Genomic DNA, 18,084 nt, shown 5'->3' with positions numbered 1-18,084 from the left:
CGCGATTGAGCCAGAGGCATCTGACCTTGTTAGGCTACTAAGTCGAGCATAAAATTCCCAATGTAGTAGCCTAGCAAGGTCAGATGCACCCGGCTTGGATCGCGGGAGGATGCTACCTCGATCTGAGTGAAAAAAATAAGACTAATGAAGGTACCGGGGCAAAGGGGTTGTAGGGAAAGTTTTTTTTTTTTTGGGGGGGGGGGGGGCTGGACCCATATTCCTCAATAACTTGTCAATAACTTGTCAGTTATCCATCTAAATAGCTTTTGACTATCTCCCCCTATATCTCCATGCATGCAGTGGGGCAAAACCAGGCTGATCTGGTTGATCTGAATTCAGATTCATGCCTATGATTTACATATCATTTTTGTATTTATTTTCATTAAATTCCATTGCCAGACCCCAGTGCCCCTTGAAAAACAGGGAAGACTGTCACAGGCTGACGACATCACTGTTGTACATGACTGTTGCAGAATACATTTTGAAGTCATCACTATGCAACATCTTTGTCTCTTTAAGACAGGTCATCAAGGGCAGGCTGAGCTGCTCCTGATTTTCCTCCATAGGTTTGATGGGATTTGTAGTTCTTATTTTCCTCAGAAGAAAAGGAAACCATCAACCCTAGTATGGAGTGGGAATGAAACTAGGATCATCTCACTTTGCCCCTGATGAACTGGAGCCTCTCTGGTGACCCTATACTTTTCTTATCAGGTTTTCCAGTAGTTTTGCCTTCTTCGCTCTGGCTATGGACATTCAAAGATTTGGCCTGAATATTTACCTGGCACAAGTAATATTTGGAACCAGTGATATTGGGCTACGGGTTCTGGCAAGCATCTCACTGATTCATATTGGCCGGAGAGTCACCCAGGCTTCGTGTCTCCTGCTGGCTGGCCTGATGGTCTTAGCCAGCTTGGCAGTACCAAAGAGTAAGAACCATTTGCAACTTCTCCATCAATCAAATCTCAGATTCTTTGCTTTTCTTCATTCTTTGTGGATTCATGGGTGTTGCCTAGACACTATTTTACTGGCCCAGCTCATAATTTTGACTCTGTCACTGACTTTCTGTGTGTGACATTGGGGTGAGTCACATTACTTCCCTGTGCCTCAGTGCTAATCCCTGGCTCTGCCACTAACTTTCTCTGTGTGACTTTAGGGTGAGTCATTTTAGCCCCCCCCCCCCCCCCCCCCCCCACTCGGTTTCTCAGTTCTATCACTGATTCTCTATTTGTGACCTGTGGGCAAGTGAATGTATCTTCCTGTTCCTCAGTTCTAATCCCTGACTCTGGCATTGGCTATGTATGTGTGATCTGGGAACAAGTGACTTCACATCTCTGTGCCTTAGCTCTTATCTTCTGTCACTGATTTGAGTAGGTTACAAACAGAATGTGCCTCTGATTTGGCTGATCTCTGTGTCTCCTGCTGTAATTGTTTATTGCACAGATCTATTTATCATCTGGCAGGTATGCAGATGTTGGAGTTAATACTAGTAATGCTGGGGAAAGGGATCCTGGCTTCGTCCATAGTCTGCGCTTACTTGTACAGTGCTGAGCTGTTCCCTACAGTGCTCAGGTAAGGAACTGCCTATGTTCTACCATGTGCCAGCTCAGGGTTGGGACTGAAGAAAGAAAAATATGGGATTAGTGTCTTCCCAGTAGGACAACCAACTGATTCTGGGTTATGAAGGACAGGCTGAACAGCTCCTAGTCTTGCCCCAAGTGCATCTTGGGACTTGAAATTCTAGTTTAGAAAAATGGGATACTGGAAGGTCACACGATGGATGGCTAGTTCCTGCTACATCAGCAACAAAACTCTTTTAGCTGGCAATTTTATTTGTTAGAAATATTGAGACTGCATTATCCCTATGGCTATGAGACTGGAGCCAAAAAGGACCCTAAAATCATTGGTATCAGTTGGTAAGCCTGCAAAAGTTACATTGCAACAAACTGTGACAGCGTGCACGATCCAACAAGATGGCACCACTGTGACCCTGTTACCGGACTCTCCTCGTTCTACCCACAGTATCTCTCCTGTGTCCAGAACTGTAATCAGGGAATGCAATACTGAATGAAAAGTTATGCAAATTTCAAGTTGACATCAGCATATGGTCAGATCAGGGTTTAAAGAAATGGTCATCAGGGACAGAATGTCGAAAAACATATCTCTTATACTGAAGATGATTTGGTTGCTTTTAAGTAGGATTCTGGTAGTCATGATGTTCTCCTTAAAAAACTTGCATTAAAGCATGATAGTCGAGAATCACCCTAAGAGAAGCGATGTATGCTATGTTGGAGTTTCTGAGCAGCTGGAGGCAGAAGTGATAGTTGTATTGATGGAAGTGCTCACTTTATAGGCGTAGCTGTTGGCCCCACCCTGGAATGTCCATGCCTTTCCCATGCCCCGCTCCTTTTATGCCCCTATTTTTTTTTTCGCTCAAGCATGCACTTTCTTAGCATTCAGACAGTGGATAATGCACTTCTACCAGCAGATGGAGACAGAGCAAAGCTGATGTCACAGTATATATACCCCTGCACTGACATCAGCCCGCCAGTTTTCTCCATCTCCAGCAAATGATGAACTTGGATCTCCCTACTGGGGATTGCTTTAAAAAATAGAATATGAAAGAAAAAAAGATGAAGGAAATTAATTTGTCCCACTCTCCTGTGGTGATACCTTATGGTCCCTCCCTCATTTGAGTTTTCCTTCTTCAGTAGAGTGCCTTGGTCCGGTAGCTGGTTTTCCAGCGTGGACTTAGCTGTAGAGAGAGAAACAGCTGAGAGGCTAGCAGGTGCAGGAAAGTGAGCATGGCGGTGAAGGATTTTTCCCTCTCCCCCCGCAGCCAGAGACTGACTCTATACTCGGCTGGGACAGGCTAAGCTCAGATAAAGAGTTAAAAAAAATTAAATAAAGAAAAGGAGTGAGGGTTTTCATTCCCCCTCTGGTCTTTGAGCCTTAGCGCACCGATCTGACATCTATTCCCGCCTCCGAGGGAGCTTTGGGATTTGTGCCAGCTTGGCGGGTTGAACAGCCTTTTGGCTAGGCCCCACTCTCAGGCTTTGCTTACACACTGCGTGGTAGGCCTCGGTGGCATTTACGTGCTTTTTCTGTGCACAAATCTGCCGTGAAACAGTGTTTGAGATTGGTTTGCGCTCAGATGGGTGTGCACTCAGATGGGTGCTTAAGTGGGTGCTCAGGTAGGCACCTATCTGGACCGCATATTGTGTGCCTATATTTTGGATGCTTATTGGACAGATCTTGTTTTTGGGTGCCCTGTCCATGCTTGCTTGTGTGGGTGTACAGTTGGGTGCTCAATTGTCAGACACTTTGGGAGCATGCTGCTAGCAGGTGTTTACCTTTGTGCTGCTTTCCATATTCAGGCATCTCAGCTTGGCATGCCCCCTAACTTGTGTCAGTGCTGCTTGGAGGCTTAGGGAGAGTTATCTCTGGCTGCTTTTACTGAGCCTGCCCTTCCCACATGATGCAGGAATGGGACTGGAGGGGGACCTGTCATAGGTTTCTCCTGGTTTGGTGGCTCCCCTAACTGGTTTGTCAGTGGGGGAAGGCTACTTAGTGAACACAGGACCAATGCCCCCTGGTTTAGGTATGGACTGCAGTAGCGTTCATGCAGTTTTCTATGCACAAGTCTTGGTGGGTTGATCAGCCTTTTGGCTAGACCCTGCTTGCAGGTTTTGCTCGGTCACCAATGACGAAGGCCTAAGAGTTCAGGATTGCATACTGCGGATCCCCACATGCCTGGTGCCGTGGGTAAGCGTCAGAGTATGTCTACACCTGCTGCGGGTCACGCTGATAGGAACTCAGGAGGCAAGGATGATGAAGGCGACCCTTACTCCTTACAGGATGGGAAATTCCTCTGGGGTTGGAGCAGTAATGAACAATAATGAGTTTCTTTCATAGAGATGAATTACCAGCTCAGATCACCCAGGAACTTAAGATGCTGGGGGTGCCAGGTGCTGATTCCATGTCTGAACCAAACAAGAATCCCATTTTCATTTCTTATGTAAAGCATTATGGATGCTATTCAAGAATTAATTGATCTTGAATGGTGCGCCCCGGAAGCTAATTTTAAAGGGGGATGAGCCTTGGTAGCGCTGTACCCCTTGGGTCTGGCAGAGAGAGAGAGAGCAGTTGCATTTGCTGCTATCTTACTGTTACCCAGCTCTGTATTTATACCTGACTGTACCCTCTCCTGACTATACTTGTACTATTACCTAACTGTACTCTTACCTGACTCTGATCATGATCTCTGTACTATCTATGTAAAATGTCTTACACCGATCGAAACTTGTAAACCGTTGTGATGGCGCAACCGAACGACGGTATATAAAACTCAATAAATAAATAAATAAATAAATATACTGATGTGTGCCATCACGAAGCAGATGGCTATCCCTGTGGAAGGGGGAGTGGCTTGAACGAGGCACAGGATAGGAGATTTGAGGCTATCCTTAAGCAGGCCTTGAGGAGGTGGCAATGAATTGCAGATGGCCTCTTACTGCTCCCTGGTGGATCGCTCTTGCTTGCTCTCTCTCAGGAAATTGATGAGTCTGGTTTGAATTTCAGGGCAGTGTCTTACGGCCTCACCTCCCTGGATGCGCCCTATCTCATCTGATCTCGGAAGCTAAGCAGGGTTGAGTATCAGCTATGGCTGATGAATTGGTGCCAAGACAATTTCAAAGTCTAATCTTACGAAATGGCCTTTTAAAGGATCACTCTGGTTTGGGAGTGAGTTAAAAAAATGGCCAATAAGTGGTGTGAGTCCCAGGTTCCTCAGTTACCAGAAGATTAAAAGCAGGCGCTGCACTAGTTTGGCTGAGAGGTCATGCTAGGGGTTTTCAAACATTATTGACCCTACAGAGGAGTGGCTTCTCAGAGGGCTTGACCTCTGTGTAAGTCTCAGTCCTTCGTCCCAGGCTACCCAGTCAAGTCACGGGCTCGAGTGGCAGTACCCCCCCCCCCCCCCCAACGCCCTCAATGAAGGTGTGCTGACCCACTTCCGGAAAAAGGAGATAAGGGGTCGGCGCTCTCTCTTTTTTATCAGAGGTGGATCGAGATCACATCAGACCAGTGGGTTCTGGAAGTGATAAGAGATGGCTATGCTCTGGAGTTTCTCCCTGCAGCTCTCTGCAGAAGAGATAGACAGTGGAGTGTACATTGTCAAGACTTCTCAGCCTGAAGGCTGTGATCCTAGTGCCCATGTCATGTTGCATCCATCACTGCTCGACACCCTCACTCCGCCTTCCTTATCACTGTGGCGACTCCCTCCGGGCTTGATGGACGGTTTGCTGCCGCGGCGTCTTCTTGCCATCTTCCTCCGGCGTTCCTGGAGCGGCACGACGCTGTGGATCCGCCATGTTCCTGACAGAGGCCAATCCACGTCACATGTACCTGGCAAGTACCCAAACATTAGATAGATCACAAGCTACTATTGCTTATTAATTACCGTAAAAGCAGTTTATGGATTTATCCTTGAGGAACTTATCCAAACATTTTTTAAACCCAGTTACACTAATTGCTGTAACCACATCCTCTGGTAATGAATTCCAGAGCTTAACTATGCGCTGAGTGGAAAATAATTTCTTCGATTTGTTTTAAATGAGCTACTTGCTAACTTCATGAACTGCCACTTGGTCCTTCTCTGAGAGAGTAAATAGCCAATTTACATTAACTTGTTCAAGTCCTTTCACGATTTTGTAGATTTCTATCATATCCCCCCTCAGTTGTATCTTTTCCAAACTGAACAGCCCTAACTTCTTTAGCCTTTCCTCATAGGGCAGCTATTCCGTGCCCCTTATCATTTTGGTCACCCTTCTCTGCACTGTCTCCAGTGCAGCGATAAATATTTTTAAGAGCAAAAACTTGGCTCAAGGGATGACTTTCAATAGATCGCAGCGAGGTAGCCGCTCTGCTACATATGAAACCCTGACCCAGAATCAGGTCGTCTACGAATGATTAAGCACCAGGTTCCCCACAAACGTGTAGTGCGCTATGGGAGAGAGGCAGACCCCTTCTGTCCATGCTCCGGTCCCATGTGGCCAGCTATCTGAGGCCAACCGAGGCTCTGCGGTGCTGTGGTATTCTTCTGTTTAGGGGGGCTTCTGATTTAGAGGCCTTCAATCATAATCCCACAGATGATAGCTTCGCCCCATTGGCTCCTCAGCCAAGCACATACACCAAATATCTGAACCTACGGTTCCTTTCGTACTGAGCAGGATTACTATTGCAACAACACATCATCAGTAGGGTAAAACTAACCTGTCTCACGACAGGTTGTTTTCCATTTTTAGAAAAAGGTGGTTAAATACTTTCACTTCAATTCTGCATATTCACCACGATCACTAATTTATATTAACCCATTGTTTCAACCTGGATGTGTTGAACCTAATCAATTTGTATGTTTGAAAGATTTAAGGATGATAACAGCTCTTGATTTTATTAAGGAGGGAGCTTTTGTTATTATGCAAACTGATATTATTGTTTCAATATTCCCTTTGGTACAAGTCCAGCATTTTTTAGGTTCACACAAGGCCTCTTTCTTGCGCCATTGAATCAGATTGAGCTTATTTTTCAAAAGAAAGGTACAAATGCAGGCTTAATTTCAAGAATTTATTTTCAATTATAGGGGAACTAATAAGGGTTTATTTTCGTATCAACAAAAATGGGAGAACAGTATACAAGGATCTATGTCAGATGACAAAGGGTGAATATTTGGTGCAATATTAGCATTTTTCTATATGTACTACTTTTTTTTTCTTTTTCTTTGATTAGCATACTGGGTCAGACCAAGGGTCCATCAAGCCCAGCAGCCTGTTTCCAACAGTGGCCAATCCGGGCCATAAGAACCTGGCAAGTTCCCAAAAACTAAGTCTATCCCATGTTACTGTTGCTATTTTCTAAGTCAACTTAATTAGTAGCAGGTAATGGACTTCTCCAAGAACTTATCCAATCCTTTTTTAAACACAACTACACTAACTGCACTAACCACACCTTCTGGCAACAAATTCCAAAGTTTAATTGTACGTTGAGTGAAAAAGAACTTTCTCCATTTATTTTTAAATGTCCCACATGCTAACTTCATGGAGTATCCCCTAGTCTTTCTAATATCCGAAAGAGTAAATAACTGATTCACATCTACCCGTTCTAGACCTCTCATGATTTTAAACACCTCTATCATATCCCCCCTCAGCAGTCTCTTCTCCAAGCTGAAAAGTCCTAACCTCTTTAATTTTTCCTCATAGGGGAGCTGTTCCATTCCCTTTATCATTTTAGTCGCCCTTCTCTGTACCTTCTCCATTGCAATTATATCTTTTTTTAGATGTGGCGACCAGAATTGTGCACAGTATTCAAGGTGCGGTCTCACTATGGAGCGATACAGAGGCATTATGACATTTTCCGTTTTATTCACCATTCCCTTCCTAATAATGCCTAACATTCTGTTTGCTTTTTTAACTGCCGCAGCACACTGAACTGATGATTTCAATGTATCCACTATCATGCCTAGATCTCTTTCTTGGGTGGTAGCTCCTAATAGGGAATCTAACATTGTGTAACTATAGCAAGGGTTATTTTTCCCTATATGCATCACCTTGCACTTATCCACATTAAATTTCATCTGCCATTTGGATGCCCAATTTCCCAGTCTCACAAGGACTTCCTGCAATTTATCACAATCCGCTTGTGATTTAACTACTCTGAATAATTTTGTTTCATCTGCAAATTTGATTACCTCACTCGTCGAATTCCTTTCCAGATCATTTATAAATATATTGAAAAGTACGGGTCTGAATACAGATCCCTGAGGCACTTCACTGCTGACTCCCTTCCACTGAGAAAATTGTCCATTTAATTCTACTCTCTGTTTCCTGTCTTTTAACCAGTTTACAATCCACGAAAGGACATCGCCACCTATCCCATGACTTTTTACTTTTCCTAGAAGCCTCTCATGAGGAACTTTGTCAAATGCCTTCTGAAAATCCAAATACACTACATCTACCGGTTCACCTTTATCTACATGTTTATTAACCCCTTCAAAAAAATGAAGCAGATTTGTGAGGCAAGACTTGCCTTGGGTAAACCATGCTGACTTTGTTCCATTAAACCATGTCTTTTTATATATTCTGTGATTTTGATATTTAGAACACTTTCCACTATTTTTCCTGGCACTGAAGTCAGGCTAACTGGTCTGTAATTTCCCGGATCGCCCTTGGAGCCCTTTTTAAATATTGGGGTTACATTAGCCACCCTCCAGTCTTCAGGTACAATGGATGATTTTAATGACAGGTTACAAATTTTTACTAATAGATCTGAAATTTCATTTTTGAGTTCCTTCAGAACCCTGGGGTGTATACTCACTTGGATACTCAACATAAAATATTATTTCAGTCTTATTTTATCCCAGCCCTTTTGTGCAAAGTTTAACCAGATAATCCAGAAACTTGCTGAAAGGACTGCATATCGAAGGGAACTTCTTTTTAAACTCTTTATTTAACAAGTTTTTACAGCGTACAAAATAACAAAGCACTGATTATTCATAACAAAATTGCAGCAAGAAGGTCACAATGACAAACTCGCAAAACAGGATGCTGACAAAGTATAATATTCCAAATAAGTACCCCATATCTGCTCGGATTTCCCATGGGCATTTTTCAAGTCAAACCATAATTTCTCTACAATAACAATATCCTGCAACTGACTATGCCAATGATCAATAGTTGGACAAGTTTTCCAAAAGGTAGCACTGGTAAATCTGGCGGCCAATAGCTATTCACTGAGAGGAGACGAACCGTGTCGGTGCACACACGATTGATGTAGGTACTTATTTGACCTTTTCTGGACCATCACCTGAACACTGTTCTGTGATTAACAAGCCCCTGAGGCAGCCACCATTGGTGGCGAAACTCGGCCAGAGTCGGGAATTTGTATATGATTCTTTACATCTCCATGATTAAAAATTGAAAAAGACTATTTTGTGGCATCCACTATTTTGTCTTTTCCTAATACTTCCTTGACAATGTGACCCCTAATTTGAATATTGCATGGTGCCCCCAGAAGAGGTGCCTGGGAGCATGCTAGCGTTCTTTTTTTAGCATTGGCCCCTAAGTATCTAGCAAACTCTCTGCCTTTTGCTTGTGCATTTTCTACAAATGACTAGCATAGCTAATAATTCTATAACACAAGAAAGCCTTAAAGACAGCCCATCTAAGTCCTAGATCATAGTCTTCCATGGGGTTAAATTCATCAAACTCAGCCATCGCCTTAGAAACTAAATCTGAGAATTGCCTATCATTCAAGAGAGCAACAGTAAACCTCCAGAGAGAGAGGCACTGGGTTGGGGGGGGGGGGAGGGGAGCAGAATAATGGTAATTTGAACTGGGTGATGATCAGACAGTGTACAATATCGAAGGGAACTTTTAAACATTTTTAGTGGGAGTATCCTAAAATGTAACCTCTTTGGCGAGAAACTCTTGAAATAGTTAATAAGCAGTTCCAGGCCTCCTACAATCTTCAGCTGCAGGGAGGATGAGCTCTGCTAGTTGTCAGTGCCAGCATTGCAAGCATTTTTAAAGCTTGCAGGTCAGCATGTCTGACATCCTGAGTGAGTACTGATCTTTTGCACTGTGAGATCAACAATCAGGAAGTACCAACTGCAAGTTTTAAAAATGCTTGTGGTCAGTGTCATGGGTTTCTTAAAAGTGGGCTGTTGGCATTCAGAGGTTTCTGGGATTTTGCTGGCCCCACCAATTTTGGTGCTCTAGTCAGCCACTGCCCTGCCTTGAAAAAAGCAGCAGGAACTACAAGTCCATGCAAGCATTGGGAGTAAAACCAGTACTAGATCTGCTTCGCCTATCTAATCAAGTCCAACTGACCAAGCCAAGTTTTAACCGTGCTATGACAAAGGATACAGCCCTGGGTAGTGGTCCCCAATCTAGTCCTAGAAGAGCCTATATATATCCTGTCTGATTCTCAGGATATCCATAATGAATATGATTGAGATAGATTTGCAACCACTGCATCCATTGTAGGCAGTGCATCTCATGCATATTTATTGTGGATATCCTAAAAAACATTCTGACTAGGGGTTCCTCAAGGACCAGGTTGTGGCCCACTAAAAGTATAAAGACATGGAACCACTGATCATTCTTTTTATCTGGTCTCCAGACAGTCAGGGATGGGCTTCACCAATATGATGATGAGGCTGGGAGCGGTGGTGGCCCCTGTAATCCTGATGACCAGGGACTACATCTCATTCCTGCCTTCCCTTGTGTTTGGCCTGGTCCCTATACTTTCTGGGCTCCCTGTCCTCTTCCTGCCAGAGACCAATGGCCAGCCATTACTGGACACAATACAGCAAGTAGAGGAGAGGTGAGTAATTCCCATAGCCTTCTGTCTCTGTTTATCGTTTGTATGCATTCCTTTCCCCTAGCTCTCAACCAGTTCACTTTCTTCTGTGAGATCTCTCTTCTCTTTCTTTTCTATCTAGCTCTCCTCAAAAACTAACCCCCCGCAAGGTTTCTTTCCTTACTCTTTCCCATCCAGCTCTTATCAGGAAAACTCCCCCTGTTATGATTTTGGATGTGAACCTCTGGCCGAGGTGAAGTTGACTCTGCCCACAGGGAGGAGCCCTGTGGACGTCACCGTCGGCAGGCTTGGTCTCAATACACATGACTCAATGGAGCAAGGCTTTATTAAATAGAGAAAGAGACACAGTCTTGCGTAGTGGGGGGATTCCCCAAGGACTCTGGTAAGATGGAGGCCTGGCAGGGACCGCGGAGCGGCCACACCAAGAGTTCTCACTGGTGAAGGTTCCTCCAGTTGCAGATCCGGTAGTGGCCCGCAGCGCGGGGTACGCTGAGGATCTGAGCTGGTGGAGGGTGGAGGCAAGGTAGCCCGTGGAAGCTGTAGAGGAGCGGCAGGTCCTGGTGGTGCAGGAGGTGAAGAAGAGTAGCTGAAGCAGACGGTAGTGGCCCAAGGAATGGGGTACACCGTCGGTAATTTCAGCAAGCGGTGAAGAGCAATTCGAGTAGTACTCACGGAGGAAGTTCCGGATAGTTCCAAGGCAATGGGTAGATGGAATGCAGCGAGGCCCTACGAGGAGCGGATAGCCCAAGTACAAATGAGCCCCCCAGGAGCAGGTACTCAGCGTAGCAGACCCATGAGGAATAGGACTAGGAATCCCAGTAGAGTGGAATTAGGCAAGTAGGAACTCCTTGCTAACTCGTCACAGTCAAGGGCCGATTGGTTTAAGTACGGATGAATACTGACATCATCGGGAGGGGACGCCCCCGAGGTTCCCGCCATAACATGTACTTAGGAGGCCCTTGTGCGCGTGCGCACGTGCGCCCTGGGTGATACCAGGTTGGAAATGGCGGTCAGCAGCATTCATGCTGGTCTGGAGAAGCCGGGAGGGCCGGCATGAGCTGGCGGATGCCGCAACTTGTCCCAGGGTTGACGAGATGGGGAGAAAAGAAGTGAACATCAAAGGTCGCAGCCATCTGCGACTGCAACCAATGGGCGCAACACCCCTTGCTATGCCTCTCTCCTGTCTCCTTCCCATCCAGCTTTCATCACAGTTCATTCCATCACGAGATCTCTTTCCTTACTACCTCCCATCTGATTGTCATCACTGACTCTCCTCAGCAAAGCCTCAAGCTAGCTTCAGTTTCCAATCTCTTCTCTTTTCTTTCAGGACGAAAATGAAAATAAGCCTGAGCAAGGAAGAGAGAAAAAAAGAACCAACGAGAACACTAAAGACACGACTTTAAAGTAACATAGTAAAATAGTGAATGACGGCAGATAAAGGCCAAAATGGTCTACCCATTCTACCTGGTGAAACCCATTCTCCTAGCAAGAATCCCATCAAGCAAAACTTGTGTCCTTACCTCTCCTTTTCCAGTCCTCCCCTCCTCTCAAAAATGGAATGAGATATTCAGAATTTAGATCCAAAAAGCCAGTGACATGTGAGATGAAACTAGTGTTCTTGCTGGGACCTTCTAATAGAAAAAGCAAAAGCAAAAAAAACATTACATGGTGAACTGTGTGGCACTGGTGTTTCTAATTAACAGTGAATTTCAGGAATAAGCATTTAGATATTTGGTCTGTCAAAGAAGAGGCTGCAAGGATGAAGGATTCATCTCCCAACAGGATTACACCAAGTCACCAAGAATATAAGATTCATCTCCCAATGGGATTTTACACTGTATCACCAGGAATAAAAGATTGTTTCCTAGCAGGATTACACTGAGTCTTCAAGAATACAGGACCCATCTCTTAGTGAGAGATGACATCATGTTACTAGCAATAACTCAAAACAGCGACAGTATGACTGCATTGGGCTTCCAAGAAGGCTGCATGTAGCAAAATCCCAAACATCAATGAGCAGTAGAAAGCCAAATGTTTTTGGCCAACAGCCTCGCTAATTCTCGTGGCTGTGTGGATTATTACAGAATTTAATGTTTGTTTTTCTGAAATTCCAAAACACCAAAAATAAACAATCCAATATTCAAATGGAATCAATCAAAATAAATATAATCAAAGCCACCTTGCTTTTTTGTAGAAATTTCTGGTGTTTACCACAAAAAAAATTTAAGGACTGTTGTACTGGGTGTACAGATCAAAAAAATTCAAACCTGTATTTAATCATAGCTCAAAAAACCTTCAAAATTTTTAGAGCAACTTTTTTGTTATATATATTGCATTTAAAAATACTTATCTAAAGCTGAGAGTTTCTTCTAAGTTGAGTTTATCCCCACCATTGTAAATTCTCCAAGTCTGAACACAGGTCAGAAAAAGAGTCACTTATGAATATTCCTCTGATGATTCTTCTTTGGAGGTCAGAAAATTTTTTATCAATTATCTTCCATTCCAGCTGCGCTTTTTAAAAAGGCAGGCGTGGGCTTCACTTACAGAGGTCGACATCCAACTTAATGTCACACGTATTTCAATGTCAAGTTGATCTTTATAGATTTTTCAGATTGTTAAAGGTCAAATTATTTTTTGCTTCACACCTGTGTCAACATTTGGTGATATGTTTATAATGAAAATGAAATCAAGGTGGACACTGCTCCCGCCAACTGATCCATATATTGCTACTTTTATGGATCTTGTGCTTAAGGATTTAGAACTTATAGAAGAGGAAAAGGCATGAGTGTTTTTTACTTTTAGTATAGCTGAAAGGCAAGCACTCAGAGATTTGGTGTCCAATTCGAATTTGATAGTGAAACCTGCTGACAAAGGAGGAGCAGTAGTCATCCCTATTAGAGATCAATATGTGTCCAAAAATCAATCTTAACTCAAGGATGACACATACTATCAGAAACTGCCACATGACCCAATTGTACACTTACAGATGGAAATCAAATCAAATGTTACACAAGCAGTACAAGTTGGATTAATTGTGATTAAAGAGGTAACATTTTTAATGGTTTCTCATCCCCAGATTCCAGAGATCTATGCATTGCCTATAGTTCATAAAAATGTATTAAAACCTTCTGGCAGACCGATAGTATCACTTGTTAGCTCTGTTTTATTGCAATTGTCAATTTTTGTGGATCATTTTTTGCTAACAGAAATTCTGTTGTCTGATTCTTATCTTAAGAACACATCATATATATTAAATAAGTTAAGTCAAATTCGAGATATTTCCAATGAAATGATCTTAGTTACAATGGATCTTCAATTTTTGTATACTAATATTCCAGAAAGGCATTAAATATTATATCGGCTATTTTAGAAGCTAGATCTCAACCCCAGAAGATTCCATTTGATTTTATTAGCACATGAGCTGAATGTACCTTATGTCTCAATTATTTTTGTTTTCAGCAGGAATTTTATCATCAAATTCATGGAATAGCCATGGGAGCTTCTCTTGCACTAGACTTAGCTAATTTATAAGTAGCTCATTTTGAAAATTTGTTTTTGTATTAATCCCACTGATATCAATATATTGTCTTGTGGATCAGATACATTGATGATCCACAGTGGCACATCTGCAAGAATTTCATCATTGCCTCAACTCTTTAGATCACGGTTTGAAATTCTCTATAGTTTTCAGCTACGATCAGATACCTTTTTTGGACATTATGATCAGTGAGAGTAATTTTGGTATCACACTACATTATTTTGCAAATCAATTGATAGGAATAATATCTTGTATTTCAATAGCTTTTACCCTAGAGCGTTGAAGATTAATTTACCTGTTAGTCAGTTCCTTCGTTTGCAATGGATATGTTCTGATCATGAAGATTTTAAAATTAAGGCTCACAATTTGATTTGACAATTTCAGATCACAGTTATCCTAGAAAAGCTTAAGAACTGCCTATAAGCAAGTGCTTTATGCTAATAGAAACCTGTTGTTGCATGACAATAATAGATCTGCCACACAATGCTTGATTTGTGTATTATGGTATTCAGAGAAAGCTAGAGATACTAATATTATTATTGTTGATACTGGCATATTCTGGCTTTATATAAAGAGGTTGGTATTCAAAAGCCATTTAGATGGATAACTGAAAATGTATCCTCCTAAATAGTTACCTGGCTATATTCAAAGCCTTATGAGGTAAATTCTAGTCATAGAATTTAGCCGCATTAGTCAGGGACATTCTAGGGGTGGGTGGGAGGCACTTCCGAGCAGAGCAGAGTTAGCCACATAAGTTATGTGGTTAACTCCGATATACAGAGGGGGTGGTTACATACATAGTCAGAGGAATTAACTGCAAATTTGATATGACTGATGAATTTCTATCATTTGAATGAATGAAAGGTACAACAAGAGGCACACACATTAGTTAGGGGATGCACAAATAAGTTGGGCTTGTGTGCGCGGAGCAGATTTTAAAAGCCACTCAGATACACACGTGTCTCCTGCAGCACACAAATCTCAAAAGTTTTCAAAAGGGTCAGGGCGTAGGCAAGGGCTGGGCGGGGCATGGTCATATCAGGGCATGAATGAGATGTGCACATAAATACTTATGTACCCTGTTGTGCACCAAGGTCCCCTGCAAGCATAACTTTACTTCTGCTATGGATAGTGTCTTTGTTAAAAAATAAAGAAAACTAGGCACATCTGTGGGGTTTTAAGGGTTGAGGCTAACTGGGAGGAGTAAAGACTATTAAACTAGGTGTTTTGGAGGACCTACCCCTTAACTGGATGAGCTGGGGATGAACTGGTTTAACTGGCAATGTCATCGGCATGTGACCCTTTTAAAATCCCCCGATTTACACAGCTGAAGCAGGATTTACACAAACATGCACACGCCCACTTAAAATGTGGCATACATGTGCGCATGGTCAGACTGTTTTAAAATGTGTGTGCATATGTGTGTATATGTTATAAAATGGCTGTGTCCTTGGGCATGGGCCAATGTATGTGTACAAATGTGTGCCAATACACTGGCTTGAAAGTTACCATCTTTGAAATTACATGTTCCAATGGTCCAGCATTGCTTGGAATAAAATCATGAACTTGCAAAATTGAGGTGGCACCTTTTACAGCCTTTTCAACCTCATTGGAGATCATATGGAGAAGCTATCAGGCCGATACAGTACAGTGCGCTCCAGTGGAGCGCACTATTAACCAGCGATTGGACGCATGTCCTCTGTTTTCCCGCGCTGGCCCCTTTAAATAGAGAGCCCCTGCGTGTGCACGCGCCTAGGGGGCGGGCCAGCAGCGGATCGCCGGCGGTGTCTCCCTCGCAGGGGGAGGGAGCACTGGACGGCCGGCGCCATCTTTAAAAATGGCATGGGCCATCCAGTGCTCCTACCATATGACAGAGGCCGGCCAATGGCACGGATATCCTGTCACATGGTAAGGGCAAAGGGCCATCGGCGCCATTTTGATTAGTGGCAGCCGACGGCCCGGGAGCGGGAGATCGCTCCCGGGACCCCCACTGGACCACCAGGTACCTGTAAAATGTTTTTGGGGGAGTCGGGAGGGCGGGGGAAGCTAAGGGATTAGTTTTAAAGGGTCGGGGTGGGTTTAGGGGTTATTTTTGTGTGCAGTTTTTCCCGCCCTCCCCCAAAACGATAAGAGAACCCCCACGAACAATATCGTGGGGTTTTCCTATCGTTTTGGGGGAGCCCCCGATTTCTGACGATTTTGAAAATATCGTATGATATTTTCAATCGTCCGAAGCCCAATTCACATCCCTAGTGCTTAACAGGTCCAGGTAAGGTTCCTACTTGTACCTTTGCTCTGGGAGCATTGGACAGGACTGAAGACTGTGCCTGAAGAAAGGATTGCAACCTCTGGAAAAATTCTACCCATGAAAAAGTAGAAGTATCCAGACCAGAAGGTACCTGAGGTGTACTCACTGAGCTACCTTCCCCTGCTGAGGAAACAGATAGGGGAGTTCCAAAATCAGGCACCCCACCCACATCCAGCTAGGAAGAACCAGGCTTAGTGAAATCAGAGGAAGACAATTCTCCCTGAGCCCCAAACAGCGCTGGTGCAAATTAGCGGGCACTTCTGGCTGAGATGCCCAAATATGACAAGCAATGCAAAGTGAAAGATGCTTAGGCTTCTTAGGTGCAGGCACCATTATGGCTGACAGAGCGGTGGCTGGAGGCGTGAGACTAGCTGTTTTTTTCTTTTTTTTATTATTAGGTGCGCTTAACCTAGGCACCCAAAAATTATGTGTCCATTTAGGCACGTACACCTAGACACCCAAAATATAAGCACACAAAAAACTTAAGCACTCAACCCGCCAGGCTGCCCTCGACTCCCATGGAGCAGGACGAATGTCGGACTGGCATGCAAGGCACAACAAACAAAAACCTCCTTTCAAGCCTCTGTATAATCCTTTTTTTTTTTTTTTTTAAGCTTACCGGAGCTCAGCCCTAGCTGGCTGTGTGCAGAGAAGGTCTCTGGCTGCGGGGGGAGAGGGCATGTGCCAACACTGCCATGCTTGGCTTCCTGCACTCGCTGCCTTTCAGCTGCTCAAGCAGCTAAGTTCACACTGGCTAAAAAAATCAGGTAACGGACCAAGGCACTCGTCTGAAGGACTATGGAGATCACCTCAGGAATTTTCAACTGTGGAAGGGATCATTTGGTATCTCCGCAGGAGAATGGGGCAAATTTATTTCCTTAATTTGCCTTTTCTTTAAAATGAAGCAATCTCCAGTGGGAAGATGCACGTCCACCATCTGCTGGAGATGGAGAATACTGGCAGGCTGATGTCACTGCAGGAGTATGTATATATATATATACTGTGACATCAGTTTGCTCTGTCTCCATCTGCTGGTAGAGGTGCACAACCCACTTGTTCTGGATTCATTTGACTGGACGCTAAGAAAGGCATTTTTAATGTTGGTAAGTAAAATAATTGAATTCAAATATTTTAAAGTGTCACTCATGAATCATGACGGCTCTTGCAGACAACTCAGAAACCCATTTGTAGTGTGCATGCTAAAGGCATTATTTATCAATAAAAGTACAACTAATAGGGCCCAGCCCTGTTAACCTTGGGCCCATCCAAAAAATCAGTTATGGCTACAACTGCTTCAATCAGTTCGGTTCAAGGACACTTCCTATTAGCCTGACAGTTGGTTCATGTATTGCCTAAATGATACATGAAGCAGTGAAAAGGTTGAAGGGGGGGCTTGAACCTTGCTGTGCACTGTACTCTATGTCAGTGATTCTCAATCTTTTTTCTGTCGGGACACACCTGACAGATGGTTCTCACATGCATGACACACTGAACCCATGATCGTCACGGGTTTGATGTAAAAGTACAGTTTGCATCCACGGGAACCCCCCTGACCCACAATAATGGATATAAAGCAGAATTACGACATTCCCCATACAACTCACCCTAAACAAAAAAAGATATTCTGGTTCTGGTGTCATCTCAGTACAGCAATCAAACTCCTTCTACTACCAAGGCTCAATAGCCCTACTTATGAAAAGACAGTAGTTTACCACCATGCGTGTCCTCTTGGAGAAAACACAACAATAAGACTGATACAAACACTTACATGCTAGTAAATATCTCACCTCAGTAACACACACAGAACTGACCTAACATACTCCCAGGATCTGTAGTAATGCACATAAACTAATCCGCCACAGTT

The 18,084-nt window shown here is 43.6% G+C and overlaps 1 protein-coding gene across 1 annotated transcript in view; it reads left to right on the top strand.

Annotated features, from left to right (window-relative positions):
• The window catches only part of LOC115097115 (solute carrier family 22 member 6-A-like), a 77,308-nt gene extending 63,789 nt beyond the window's left edge, over window positions 1-13,519 (top strand). The window contains exons 7-10 of the mRNA XM_029612640.1: window positions 712-926; window positions 1,461-1,569; window positions 10,174-10,377; window positions 11,702-13,519. Coding sequence (XP_029468500.1) covers window positions 712-926; window positions 1,461-1,569; window positions 10,174-10,377; window positions 11,702-11,777 — 604 coding nt within the window. The 3' untranslated portion in view covers window positions 11,778-13,519. The remainder of the gene's footprint in view (window positions 1-711; window positions 927-1,460; window positions 1,570-10,173; window positions 10,378-11,701) is intronic.
• The last annotated feature ends 4,565 nt before the right edge of the window (window positions 13,520-18,084 follow it).

This window comes from Rhinatrema bivittatum, chromosome 8 (genome assembly GCF_901001135.1).
Source record: "Rhinatrema bivittatum chromosome 8, aRhiBiv1.1, whole genome shotgun sequence".
Classification (NCBI taxonomy): domain Eukaryota; kingdom Metazoa; phylum Chordata; class Amphibia; order Gymnophiona; family Rhinatrematidae; genus Rhinatrema; species Rhinatrema bivittatum.
This window is presented reverse-complemented; position numbering and strand designations above follow the sequence as displayed.